Below are 13,967 nucleotides of genomic sequence, written 5' to 3'. Positions count from 1 at the left end.
TGTTATACGTGGTGGTGCTGTAATGTTATGTTATACGTGGTGGTGCAGTAATGTAATACGTGGTGGTGCTGTAATGTAATGTTATACGTGGTGGTGCTGTAATGTAATGTTATACATGGTGGTGCAGTAATGTTATACGTGGTGGTGCTGTAATGTTATACATGGTGGTGCTGTAATGTAATGTTATACGTGGTGGTGCTGTAATGTAATGTTTTACGTGGTGGTGCAGTAATGTAATGTTATACATGGTGGTGCTGTAATGTTATACGTGGTGGTGCAGTAATGTTATACGTGGTGGTGCTGTAATGTAATGTTATACGTGGTGGTGCTGTAATGTAATGTTATACGTGGTGGTGCTGTAATGTAATGGTATACGTGGTGGTGCTGTAATGTAATGTTATACATGGTGGTGCTGTAATGTTATACGTGGTGGTGCTGTAATGTAATGTTATACGTGGTGGTGCAGTAATGTAATGTTATACGTGGTGGTGCAGTAATGTTATACGTGGTGCTGTAATGTTATACGTGGTGATGTAATGTTATACGTGGTGGTGCAGTAATGTAATGTTATACGTGGTGGTGCAGTAATGTAATGTTATACGTGGTGGTGCTGTAATGTTATACGTGGTGGTGCTGTAATGTTATACGTGGTGGTGCAGTAATGTAATGTTATACGTGGTGGTGCAGTAATGTAATACGTGGTGGTGCTGTAATGTAATGTTATACGTGGCGGTGCTGTAATGTAATGTTATACATGGTGGTGCAGTAATGTTATACGTGGTGGTGCTGTAATGTTATACATGGTGGTGCTGTAATGTAATGTTATACGTGGTGGTGCTGTAATGTAATGTTTTACGTGGTGGTGCAGTAATGTAATGTTATACATGGTGGTGCTGTAATGTTATACGTGGTGGTGCAGTAATGTTATACGTGGTGGTGCTGTAATGTAATGTTATACGTGGTGGTGCAGTAATGTAATGTTATACGTGGTGGTGCTGTAATGTAATGTTATACGTGGCGGTGCTGTAATGTAATGTTATACGTGGTGGTGCAGTAATGTTATACATGGTGGCGCTGTAATGTAATGTTATACGTGGTGGTGCTGTAATGTAATACATGGTGGTGCAGTAATGTTATACGTGGTGGTGCTGTAATGTAATCTTATACGTGGTGGTGCAGTAATGTAATGGTATACGCGGTGGTGCAGTAATGTAATGTTATACGTGGTGGTGCTGTAATGTTATACGTGGTGGTGCAGTAATGTAATGTTATACGCGGTGGTGCTGTAATGTTATGTTATACGTGGTGGTGCAGTAATGTAATACGTGGTGGTGCTGTAATGTAATGTTATACGTGGTGGTGCTGTAATGTAATGTTATACATGGTGGTGCAGTAATGTTATACGTGGTGGTGCAGTAATGTTATACGTGGTGGTGCTGTAATGTAATGTAATACGTGGTGGTGCTGTAATGTAATGTTATACGTGGTGGTGCTGTAATGTAATGTTATACATGGTGGTGCAGTAATGTTATACGTGGTGGTGCAGTAATGTTATACGTGGTGGTGCTGTAATGTAATGTTATACGTGGTGGTGCTGTAATGTAATGTTATACGTGGTGGTGCAGTAATGTAATGTTATACATGGTGGTGCTGTAATGTTATACGTGGTGGTGCAGTAATGTTATACGTGGTGGTGCTGTAATGTAATGTTATACGTGGTGGTGCTGTAATGTAATGGTATACGTGGTGGTGCTGTAATGTAATGTTATACATGGTGGTGCTGTAATGTTATACGTGGTGGTGCTGTAATGTAATGTTATACGTGGTGGTGCAGTAATGTAATGTTATACGTGGTGGTGCAGTAATGTTATACGTGGTGCTGTAATGTTATACGTGGTGCTGTAATGTTATACGTGGTGGTGCAGTAATGTAATGTTATACGTGGTGGTGCTGTAATGTTATACGTGGTGGTGCTGTAATGTTATACGTGGTGGTGCAGTAATGTTATACGTGGTGGTGCTGTAATGTTATACGTGGTGGTGCTGTAATGTTATACGTGGTGGTGCAGTAATGTAATGTTATACGTGGTGGTGCAGTAATGTTATACGTGGTGGTGCAGTAATGTTATACGTGGTGGTGCTGTAATGTTATACGTGGTGGTGCTGTAATGTTATGTTATACGTGGTGGTGCAGTAATGTAATACGTGGTGGTGCTGTAATGTAATGTTATACGTGGTGGTGCTGTAATGTAATGTTATACATGGTGGTGCAGTAATGTTATACGTGGTGGTGCTGTAATGTTATACATGGTGGTGCTGTAATGTAATGTTATACGTGGTGGTGCTGTAATGTAATGTTTTACGTGGTGGTGCAGTAATGTAATGTTATACATGGTGGTGCTGTAATGTTATACGTGGTGGTGCAGTAATGTTATACGTGGTGGTGCTGTAATGTAATGTTATACGTGGTGGTGCTGTAATGTAATGGTATACGTGGTGGTGCTGTAATGTAATGTTATACATGGTGGTGCTGTAATGTTATACGTGGTGGTGCTGTAATGTAATGTTATACGTGGTGGTGCAGTAATGTAATGTTATACGTGGTGGTGCAGTAATGTTATACGTGGTGCTGTAATGTTATACGTGGTGATGTAATGTTATACGTGGTGGTGCAGTAATGTAATGTTATACGTGGTGGTGCAGTAATGTAATGTTATACGTGGTGGTGCTGTAATGTTATACGTGGTGGTGCTGTAATGTTATACGTGGTGGTGCAGTAATGTAATGTTATACGAGGTGGTGCAGTAATGTAATACGTGGTGGTGCTGTAATGTAATGTTATACGTGGCGGTGCTGTAATGTAATGTTATACATGGTGGTGCAGTAATGTTATACGTGGTGGTGCTGTAATGTTATACATGGTGGTGCTGTAATGTAATGTTATACGTGGTGGTGCTGTAATGTAATGTTTTACGTGGTGGTGCAGTAATGTAATGTTATACATGGTGGTGCTGTAATGTAATGTTATACGTGGTGGTGCTGTAATGTAATGGTATACGTGGTGGTGCTGTAATGTAATGTTATACATGGTGGTGCTGTAATGTTATTCGTGGTGGTGCTGTAATGTAATGTTATACGTGGTGGTGCAGTAATGTAATGTTATACGTGGCGGTGCAGTAATGTTATACGTGGTGCTGTAATGTTATACGTGGTGCTGTAATGTTATACGTGGTGGTGCAGTAATGTAATGTTATACGTGGTGGTGCTGTAATGTTATACGTGGTGGTGCTGTAATGTTATACGTGGTGGTGCAGTAATGTTATACGTGGTGGTGCTGTAATGTTATACGTGGTGGTGCTGTAATGTTATACGTGGTGGTGCAGTAATGTAATGTTATACGTGGTGGTGCAGTAATGTTATACGTGGTGGTGCAGTAATGTTATACGTGGTGGTGCTGTAATGTTATACGTGGTGGTGCTGTAATGTTATACGTGGTGGTGCAGTAATGTAATGTTATACGTGGTGGTGCAGTAATGTAATGTTATACGTGGTGGTGCTGTAATGTAATGTTATACGTGGCGGTGCTGTAATGTAATGTTATATGTTGTGTAGAGAAATGCTCACCATGGCATTGTGGGGCTCTGAGGAGCTGTAGTGTGTTGGGGGGTAGTGTAGTGTTAGGGGGTAGTGTAGTGTTAGGGGGTAGTGTAGTGTTAGGGGGTAGTGTAGTGTTAGGGGGTAGTGTAGTGTTAGGGTAGTGTAGTGTTAGGGTAGTGTAGTGTTAGGGTAGTGTAGTGTTAGGGTAGTGTAGTGTTAGGGTAGTGTTGGGATAGTTCTCACCATGCCACCATGGATCTCTGAGTTGGTGGGGCTCTCCAGGATCTGCAGCTGTTTCTCAAAGAGCTGAGAGATGGCTCTGTGAACCAACTCATACTGTTCCTATAGGAGATGGAGGGAGAGAAGGGACAGAAAGTGGACAGTGAGTGAACCACAACAAGACTCAGATACTCAGTCCATATTCCCCTGAACCACGGCTACAAATTAGGGGAAAATCAAGATTCTTTCCTATTGATCTCTTTGTCAAGAATAAGAAAATTGCATTTGAAAAAGGTCAAGTTTTTGCTATGAGTCAGTGAGGTAATCTTGGTAACCACAGGCTGTTATCCCCACAGACGGGCAGGGCCACGACGTTCTAATGCCCACTGGTATTATACAGCAACACAGAACACTATGAAGACAGCACTTCTATACATATTAAACCATGGAGACAGACACAGCACACTATGAAGACAGCACTTCTATACATATTAAACCATGGAGACAGACACAGCACACTATGAAGACAGCACTTATATACATATTAAACCATGGAGAAGCAGACACAGCAACACAGAACGCCACATTACCTTGGTCTGAACAGCTGAACGCCACATTACCTTGGTTTGAACAGTAGAACGCCACATTACCTTGGTTTGAACAGTAGAACGCCACATTACCTTGGTGTGAACAGCAGAACGCCACATTACCTTGGTGTGAACAGCAGAACGCCACATTACCTGGGTCTGAACAGCTGAACGCCACATTACCTTGGTTTGAACAGTAGAACGCCACATTACCTTGGTCTGAACAGCAGAACGCCACATTACCTGGGTCTGAACAGCTGAACGCCACATTAGCTGGGTCTGAACAGCAGAACGCCACATTACCTGGGTCTGAACAGCAGAACGCCACATTAGCTGGGTCTGAACAGCAGAACGCCACATTACCTGGGTCTGAACAGCAGAACGCCACATTAGCTGGGTCTGAACAGCAGAACGCCACATTAGCTGGGTCTGAACAGCTGAACGCCACATTACCTGGGTCTGAACAGCAGAACGCCACATTACCTAGGTCTGAACAGCAGAACGCCACATTACCTGGGTCTGAACAGCAGAACGCCACATTACCTGGGTCTGAACAGCAGAACGCCACATTACCTGGGTCTGAACAGCAGAACGCCACATTACCTGGGTCTGAACAGCAGAACGCCACAATCCCTTGGTCTGAACAGCAGAACGCCACATTACTTGGGTCTGAACAGCAGAACGCCACATTACCTGGGTCTGAACAGCAGAACGCCACATTACTTGGGTCTGAACAGCAGAACGCCACATTACCTGGGTCTGAACAGCAGAACGCCACATTACCTGGGTCTGAACAGCAGAACGCCACATTATCTGGGACTGAACGCCACATTACCTTGGTCTGAACAGCTGAACGCCACATTACCTGGGTCTGAACAGCAGAACGCCACATTATCTGGGACTGAACGCCACATTACCTTGGTCTGAACAGCTGAACGCCACATTACCTGGGTCTGAACAGCAGAACGCCACATTATCTGGGACTGAACGCCACATTACCTTGGTGTGAACAGCAGAACGCCACATTACCATTGGTCTGAACAGCTGAACACCACATTACCTGGGACTGAACGCCACATTACCTTGGTCTGAACAGCAGAATGCCTCTGTGTTCTCATCTCCTGAATCAGCCGGAACACGTTGAAGTCTTCTGGAATCTTCTACAAACCAACAAGAACAATACACTCAGTGGTCTATCTGTGCTCCAGGAAAACAGCAAAGGCTGTGTGTGTTTCATATTGTACGTACCCCAGCCTTTAGTAGGTTCCATGTGTAGTCTATAGCACAGATGGCGCCTGTCCTCCCACAGCCAGCACTGTCAACACACAACAACAATCAGAAAGAAACAGAATGCACAGCCTAGAGACACAGACTACATCTCACAGCTTCCATTAGGCTTGGTGGGTTTACAGCCTAGAGACACACAGCCTACATCTCACAGCTTCCATTAGGCTTGGTGGATTTACAGCCTAGAGACACAGACTACATCTCACAGCTTCCATTAGGCTTGGTGGATTTACAGCCTAGAGACACACAGACTACATCTCACAGATTCCATTAGGCTTGGTGGATTTACAGCCTAGAGACACAGACTACATCTCACAGATTCCATTAGGCTTGGTGGATTTACAGCCTAGAGACACACAGACTACATCTCACAGCTTCCATTAGGCTTGGTGGGTTTACAGCCTAGAGACACACAGACTACATCTCACAGATTCCATTAGGCTTGGTGGATTTACAGCCGGAACTAACATTCAGAGAGTGTATGTTCTTAGCTACAGTGTACAGTGAGGGAGGAAAAGTATTTGATCCTCTGCTGATTTTGTACGTTATAGTAGGTAGTAGGTTTATTTGTACAGTGAGAGACAGAATAACAACAAAAAAATCCAGAAAATGTATTTTAAAGAGGGAAATAAGTATTTGACCTCTCAGAAAGACTTCTGGCTCCCAGGTGTCTTTTATACAGGTAACAAACTGAGATTAACTGTGCTCCTAATCTCAGTTTGTTACCTGTATAAAAGACACCTGTCCACAGAAGCAATCAATCAATCAGATTCCAAACTCTCCTCCGTGGCCAAGACCAAAGAGCTCTCCAAGGATGTCAGGGACAAGATTGTAGACCTACACAAGGCTGGAATGAGCTACAAGACCATCGCCAAGCAGCTTGGTGAGAAGGTGACAAGTTGGTGCGATTATTCGCAAATGGAAGAAACACAAAAGAACTGTCAATCTCCCTCGGCCTGGGGCGCCATGCAAGATCTCACCTCGTGGAGTTGCAATTTATTTTTATTTTTTTTCACCTTTATTTAACCAGGTAGGCTAGTTGAGAACAAGTTCTCATTTGCAACTGCGACCTGGCCAAGATAAAGCATAGCAGTGTGAGCAGACAACAAAGAGTTACACATGGAGTAAACAATTAACAAGTCAATAACACAGTAGAAAAACAAAGGGGGAGTCTATATACAATGTGTGCAAAAGGCATGAGGAGGTAGGCAAATAATTACAATTTTGCAGATTAACACTGGAGTGATGAATGATCAGATGGTCATGTACAGGTAGAGATATTGGTGTGCAAAAGAGCAGAAAAGTAAATAAATAAAAACAGTATGGGGATGAGGTAGGTGAAAAAGGGTGGGCTATTTACCAATAGACTATGTACAGCTGCAGCGATCGGTTAGCTGCTCAGATAGCTGATGTTTGAAGTTGGTGAGGGAGATAAGTCTCCAACTTCAGCGATTTTTGCAATTCGTTCCAGTCACAGGCAGCAGAGTACTGGAACGAAAGGCGGCCAAATGAGGTGTTGGCTTTAGGGATGATCAGTGAGATACACCTGCTGGAGCGCGTGCTACGGATGGGTGTTGCCATCGTGACCAGTGAGCTGAGATAAGGCGGAGCTTTACCTAGCATGGACTTGTAGATGACCTGGAGCCAGTGGGTCTGGCGACGAATATGTAGCGAGGGCCAGCCGACTAGAGCATACAAGTCGCAGTGGTGGGTGGTATAAGGTGCTTTAGTGACAAAACGGATGGCACTGTGATAAACTGCATCCAGTTTGCTGAGTAGAGTGTTGGAAGCCATTTTGTAGATGACATCGCCGAAGTCGAGGATCGGTAGGATAGTCAGTTTTACTAGGGTAAGCTTGGCGGCTTGAGTGAAGGAGGCTTTGTTGCGGAATAGAAAGCCGACTCTTGATTTGATTTTCGATTGGAGATGTTTGATATGAGTCTGGAAGGAGAGTTTGCAGTCTAGCCAGACACCTAGGTACTTATAGACGTCCACATATTCTAGGTCGGAACCATCCCGGGTGGTGATGCTAGTCGGGCATGCGGGTGCAGGCAGCGACCGGTTGAAAAGCATGCATTTGGTTTTACTAGCGTTTAAGAGCAGTTGGAGGCCACGGAAGGAGTGTTGTATGGCATTGAAGCTTGTTTGGAGGTTAGATAGCACAGTGTCCAAAGACGGGCCGAAAGTATATAGAATGGTGTCGTCTGCGTAGAGGTGGATCAGGGAATCGCCCGCAGCAAGAGCAACATCATTGATATACACAGAGAAAAGAGTCGGCCCGAGAATTGAACCCTGTGGCACCCCCATAGAGACTGCCAGAGGACCAGACAGCATGCCCTCCGATTTGACGCACTGAACTCTGTCTGCAAAGTAATTGGTGAACCAGGCAAGGCAGTCATCCGAAAAACCGAGGCTCCTGAGTCTGCCGATAAGAATATGGTGATTGACAGAGTCGAAAGCCTTGGCAAGGTCGATGAAGACGGCTGCACAGTACTGTCTTTTAGCGATGGCGGTTATGATATCGTTGAGTACCTTGAGTGTGGCTGAGGTGCACCCATGACCGGCTCGGAAACCAGATTGCACAGCGGAGAAGGTACGGTGGGATTCGAGATGGTCAGTGACCTGTTTGTTGACTTGGCTTTCGAAGACCTTAGATAGGCAGGGCAGGATGGATATAGGTCTGTAACAGTTTGGGTCCAGGGTGTCTCCCCCTTTGAAGAGGGGGATGACTGCGGCAGCTTTCCAATCCTTGGGGATCTCAGACGATATGAAAGAGAGGTTGAACAGGCTGGTAATAGGGGTTGCGACAATGGTGGCAGATAGTTTCAGAAATAGAGGGTCCAGATTGTCAAGCCCAGCAGATTTGTACGGGTCCAGGTTTTGCAGCTCTTTCAGAACATCTGCTATCTGGATTTGGTTAAAGGAGAACCTGGAGAGGCTTGGGCGAGGAGCTGCGGGGGGGGGCGGAGCTGTTGGCCGAGGTTGAAGTAGCCAGGCGGAGGGCATGGCCAGCCGTTGAGAAATGCTTATTGAAGTTTTCGATAATCATGGATTTATCAGTGGTGACCGTGTTACCTAGCCTCAGTGCAGTGGGCAGCTGGGAGGAGGTGCTCTTGTTCTCCATGGACTTCACGGTGTCCCAGAACTTTTTGGAGTTGGAGCTACAGGATGCAAACTTCTGCCTGAAGAAGCTGGCCTTAGCTTTCCTGACTGACTGCGTGTATTGGTTCCGGACTTCCCTGAACAGTTGCATATCACGGGGACTATTCGATGCTATTGCAGTCCGCCACAGGATGTTTTTGTGCTGGTCGAGGGCAGTCAGGTCTGGGGTGAACCAAGGGCTGTATCTGTTCTTAGTTCTGCATTTTTTGAACTGGCAGAAGTGTTTTAGGGAGCGTTTGACAGTGATGAGGGGTGGTCGCTTGACTGCGGCTCCGTAGCGGATACAGGCAATGAGGCAGTGATCGCTGAGATCCTGGTTGAAGACAGCGGAGGTGTATTTGGAGGGCCAGTTGGTCAGGATGACGTCTATGAGGGTGCCCTTGTTTACAGAGTTAGGGTTGTACCTGGTGGGTTCCTTGATGATTTGTGTGAGATTGAGGGCATCTAGCTTAGATTGTAGGACTGGCGGGGTGTTAAGCATATCCCAGTTTAGGTCACCTAACAGAACAAACTCTGAAGCTAGATGGGGGGCGATCAATTCACAAATGCTGAGGGGGGGTCGGTAGCAGGCGGCAACAATGATCATGAGAACGGTGAGGAATCAGCCCAGAACTACACGGGAGGATCTTGTCAATGATCTCAAGGCAGCTGGGACCATAGTCACCAAGAAAACAATTGGTAACACATTACGCCGTGAAGGACTGAAATCCTGCAGCGCCCGCAAGGTCCCCCTGCTCAAGAAAGCACATATACATGCCCGTCTGAAGTTTGCCAATGAACATCTGAATGATTCAGAGGACAACTGGGTGAAAGTGTTGTGGTCAGATGAGACCAAAATGGAGCTCTTTGGCATCAACTCAACTCGCTGTGTTTGGAGGGGGAGGAAAACTGCCTATGACCCCAAGAACACCATCCTCACCGTCAAACATGGAGGTGGAAACATTATGCTTTGGGGGTGTTTTTCTGCTAAGGGGACAGGACAACTTGGACAGGGCCATGTACCGTCAAATCTTGGGTGAGAACCTCCTTTCCTCAGCCAGGGCATTGAAAACGGGTCTGGGATGGGTATTCCAGCATGACAATGACCCAAAACACACAGCCAAGGCAACAAAGGAGTGGCTCAAGAAGAAGCACATTAAGGTCCTGGAGTGGCCTAGCCAGTCTCCAGACCTTAATCCCATTGAAAATCTGTGGAGGGAGCTGAAGGTTCGAGTTGCCAAACGTCAACCTCGAAACCTTAATGACTTGGAGAAGATCTGCAAAGAGGAGTGGGACAAAATCCCTCCTGAGATGTGTGAAAACCTGGTGGCCAACTACAAGAAACGTCTGACCTCTGATTGCCAACAAGGGTTTTGCCACCAAGTACTAAGTCATGTTTTGCAGAGGGGTCAAATACTTATTTCCCTCATTAAAATACAAATCAATTAAACAATTTTTTGACATGCGTTTTTCTGGATTTTTTTGTGGTTATTCTGTCTCTCACTGTTCAAATAAACCTACCATTAAAATTATAGACTTTGTCAGTGGGCAAATGTACAAAATCAGCAGGGGATCAAATACTTATCCCCCTCACTGTATAAACTCAGCAAAAAAAGAAACGTCCCTTTTTCCAGGACCCTGTCTTTCAAAGATATTTGGATTTTTATGAATTAACTTCACAGATCTTCATTTTAAAGGGTTTAAACACCGTCTCCCATACTATCAATGAACATGCACCTGTGGAACGGTCGTTAAGACACTAACAGCTTACAGACGGTAGGCAATTAAGGTCACAGTTATGAAAAATTAGGATACAAAGAGGCCTTTCTACAGACTCTGGAAAAAGAAACCTAAAGAATGATGCCCAGAGTCCCTACTCATCTGCGTGAACGTGCCTTAGGCATGCTGCAAGGAGGCATGAGGACTGCAGATGTGGCCAGGGCAAAACATGGCAATGTCTGTACTGTGAGACGCCTAAGACAGCGCTACAGAGAGACAGGACGGACAGCTGATCGTCCTCGCAGTGGCAGACCACGTGTAACACCTGCACAGGATCGGTACATCCGAACATCACACCTGCGGGACAGGTACAGGATGGCAACAACAACTGCCCGAGTTTCACTCAGAACGCACAATCCCTCCATCAGTACTCAGACTGTCTGAACTGAGGGCTTTTCGGCCTGTTGTAAGGCAGGTCCTCACCAGACATCCCCGGCAACAACGTCGCCTATGGGCACAAACCCACCGTCGCTGGACCAGACAGGACTGGCAAAAAGTGCTCTTCACTGACGGGTCGCAGTTTTGTCTCACCAGGTGTGATGGTGGAATTCGCGTTTATTGTTGAAGGAATGAGCGTTACACCGAGGCCTGTACTCTGGAGTGGGATCGATTTGGAAGTGGGGGGTCCGTCATGGTCTGGGGCAGTGTGTCACAGCATCATCGGACTGAGCTTGTTGTCATTGCAGGCAATCTCAACGCTGTGCGTTACAGGGAAGACATCCTCCTCCCTCATGTGGTACCCTTCCTGCAGGCTCATCCTGACATGACCCTCCAGCATGACAATGCCACCAGCCATACTGCTCGTTCTGTGCGTGATTTCCTGCAAAAGAGGAATGTCAGTGTTCTGCCATGGCCAGCGAAGAGCCCGGATCTCAATCCCATTGAGCACGTCTGGAACCTGTTGGATCAGAGGGTGAGGGCTAGGGCCATTCCCCCCAGAAATGTCTGGGAACTTGCAAGTGCCTTGGTGGAAGAGTGGGGTAACATCTCACAGCAAGAACTGGCAAATCTGGTGCAGTCCATGAGGAGGAGATGCACTGCAGTACTTAATGCAGCTGGTGGCCACACCAGATACTGACTGTTACTTTTCATTTCGACCCCCCCTTGTTCAGGGACACATTATTCAATTTCTGTTAGTCACGAGTCTGTGGAACTTGTTCAGTTGTTGAATCTTATGTTAATACAAATATTTACACATGTTAATACACATATTTACACATGTTAAGTTGGCTGAAAATAAAGGCAGTTGTCAGTGAGATGACGTTTCTTTTCTTGCTGAGTTTATGTTGACACACTTAACATCCTTAAGCCCCTCCCCCTGGCCACAACATCCCGTCTCCCCCCTACATTCTCCCACAGTAGTGAGCAGAGAATCCCCGGGGACAGTAGGGGAACATACATGTGGCTCCAATCAGCCTGATGATGATAATAATGAAGAAGGCCCTGAAGGGACTTCTTGACGTTAATTCATTGAGGACCAGAATTCAAAGGGGAATAGAAAGAGCTGAGCTGGTCGTTTGGAGAGAGACCCCCACAGACCTCCTCAGCTGTGTGTGTGTGTCAGACTTAACGTCACCTCTTCTTCAGTGGCTCCAGAGCAGCAGTGATCTGAAGATAACTGCCAAGTGTGTGTGGCTCCTGTGATGGTGTGTGTGTGTGTGTCTCCTGTGATGGGGTGTGTGTCTCCTGTGATGGGGTGTGTGTGTGTCTCCTGTGATGGTGTGTGTGTGTGTCTCCTGTGATATTGTTTCTGCACTACTCCATCCATTGCTTCTAGCTTTAAATGGACAGGTTCACGGAGTGTGTGTGTACCTGCAGTGTATACAGATGGGTACATCATCATGCTCCTGGTACTCTCTCATCAGACCAATCATATCCAAGATGGAGTCAAAGGACGAGGGGACGTCATGGTCTGGCCAGTTGATGTAATGGAACTGGGTTATCCTACGTGTCTCCTGTAGGGGGGGGGGAGAGAGAAGAAGAGAAGGGGGGAGAGAGGGGAAATGAGTTTCCAGAAAGAGCAGATTGATGTCATGTGAATGATGAAACTGAAAGGCCATTGTGTTTCTATATGTTAGTGAGGAAGAAAAGAGAACTCACATTCTCATGCTCCACTGTCAGGGTCCTGATGAAATAGTCCGTTCTGGGCTGTTCTGATTCCTGCCAGCAGAAACAGAGGATTAAGTCCAACTGTAACAGGTGTACAACATATTTAGGACTAATCAGTTTCAAAAAGCAATGCCTCAGAAAACATGTGTTATGGTTAATGGTTAACAATTTGTTCTTAACTGACTGACTTCCCTATTTATTCCCTATATAGATCTATATATATAGATACACACATACATAGCCGTTATTTATCCATAGCCTACGTAAGATGTCCTCCTGTGTGTGTGTCTGTATGTCTGTATGTCTGTATGTCTGTGTGTCTGTATGTCTGTGTGTCTGTGTGTCTGTATGTCTGTGTGTCTGTATGTGTGTCTGTGTGTCTGTGTGTCTGTGTGTCTGTGTGTCTGTGTGTCTGTGTGTCTGTGTGTCTGTGTGTCTGTGTGTCTGTGTGTCTGTGTGTATGTATGTATATATATATATATATATATATATATATATATATATATATATATATAGAGAGAGAGACGTTATTTAAATAGGGAAGTCAGTTAAGAACACATTGTTATTTTCTATGACAGCTCACCATAGTGGCTGAGATCAGTTGATATGGTGTCTTGTTGTTTAACAATACAACAAGTCCTCGTCTACTTGTTACAATGAGCCTTTCTACAGCAGCTACATCTGACTGTGTGTATTGGCTTGGGACACACAGAATACTCGGAGTCTCTTCAGTTAGTCAAAGGCCACGGTCTCCCTCTTTATACAGTCCTGTCTGGCCCTCTGTTTGCCTGTTACACTGAGGACTGCTGACTGGGCTCTGTGTGTGTGTATCAAATGTACTCGTTCCATTAACATGAATATTGAATACTACAGCCACAGTGACTGGCTCTATTATAGACTCCATATGTAATAACACAGTAGTTCCCACTCAGCCCTTACATACTGGACAGCACACTAACCCCAGAGCATGATGCTCCAGAGTGACTGGCTCTATTATAGACTCCATATGTAATAACACAGCCAAAGTAGTTCCCACTCAGCCCTTACATACTGGACAGCACACTAACCCCAGAGCATGACGCTCCACAGTGACTGGCTCTATTATAGACTCCATATGGAATAACACAGTAGTTCCCACTCAGACCTTACATGCTGGACAGCACACTAACCCCAGAGTCTCTGGGGGACAAGTACATCACTGTAGAACGCTGGGACTAAAGAGGACACTTTAAAATAACTCTCCCCTTTA

The 13,967-nt window shown here is 45.5% G+C and overlaps 1 protein-coding gene across 1 annotated transcript in view; it reads right to left on the bottom strand.

Annotated features, from left to right (window-relative positions):
- LOC116371708 (tyrosine-protein phosphatase non-receptor type 12-like) overlaps positions 1–13,967 on the bottom strand; it is a 95,400-nt gene that overhangs the window by 30,455 nt on the left and 50,978 nt on the right. Inside the window, 5 exon segments of the mRNA XM_031820644.1 lie at positions 3,840–3,938; positions 5,485–5,562; positions 5,651–5,717; positions 12,422–12,564; positions 12,710–12,769. Of these exon segments, the coding sequence (XP_031676504.1) occupies positions 3,840–3,938; positions 5,485–5,562; positions 5,651–5,717; positions 12,422–12,564; positions 12,710–12,769 (447 nt within the window).

Source organism: Oncorhynchus kisutch, unplaced genomic scaffold (genome assembly GCF_002021735.2).
Source record: "Oncorhynchus kisutch isolate 150728-3 unplaced genomic scaffold, Okis_V2 scaffold3571, whole genome shotgun sequence".
Classification (NCBI taxonomy): Eukaryota; Metazoa; Chordata; class Actinopteri; order Salmoniformes; family Salmonidae; genus Oncorhynchus; species Oncorhynchus kisutch.
Note: the sequence above shows the minus strand (reverse complement) of the source record. Positions and strands in the feature narration are given on the sequence as shown.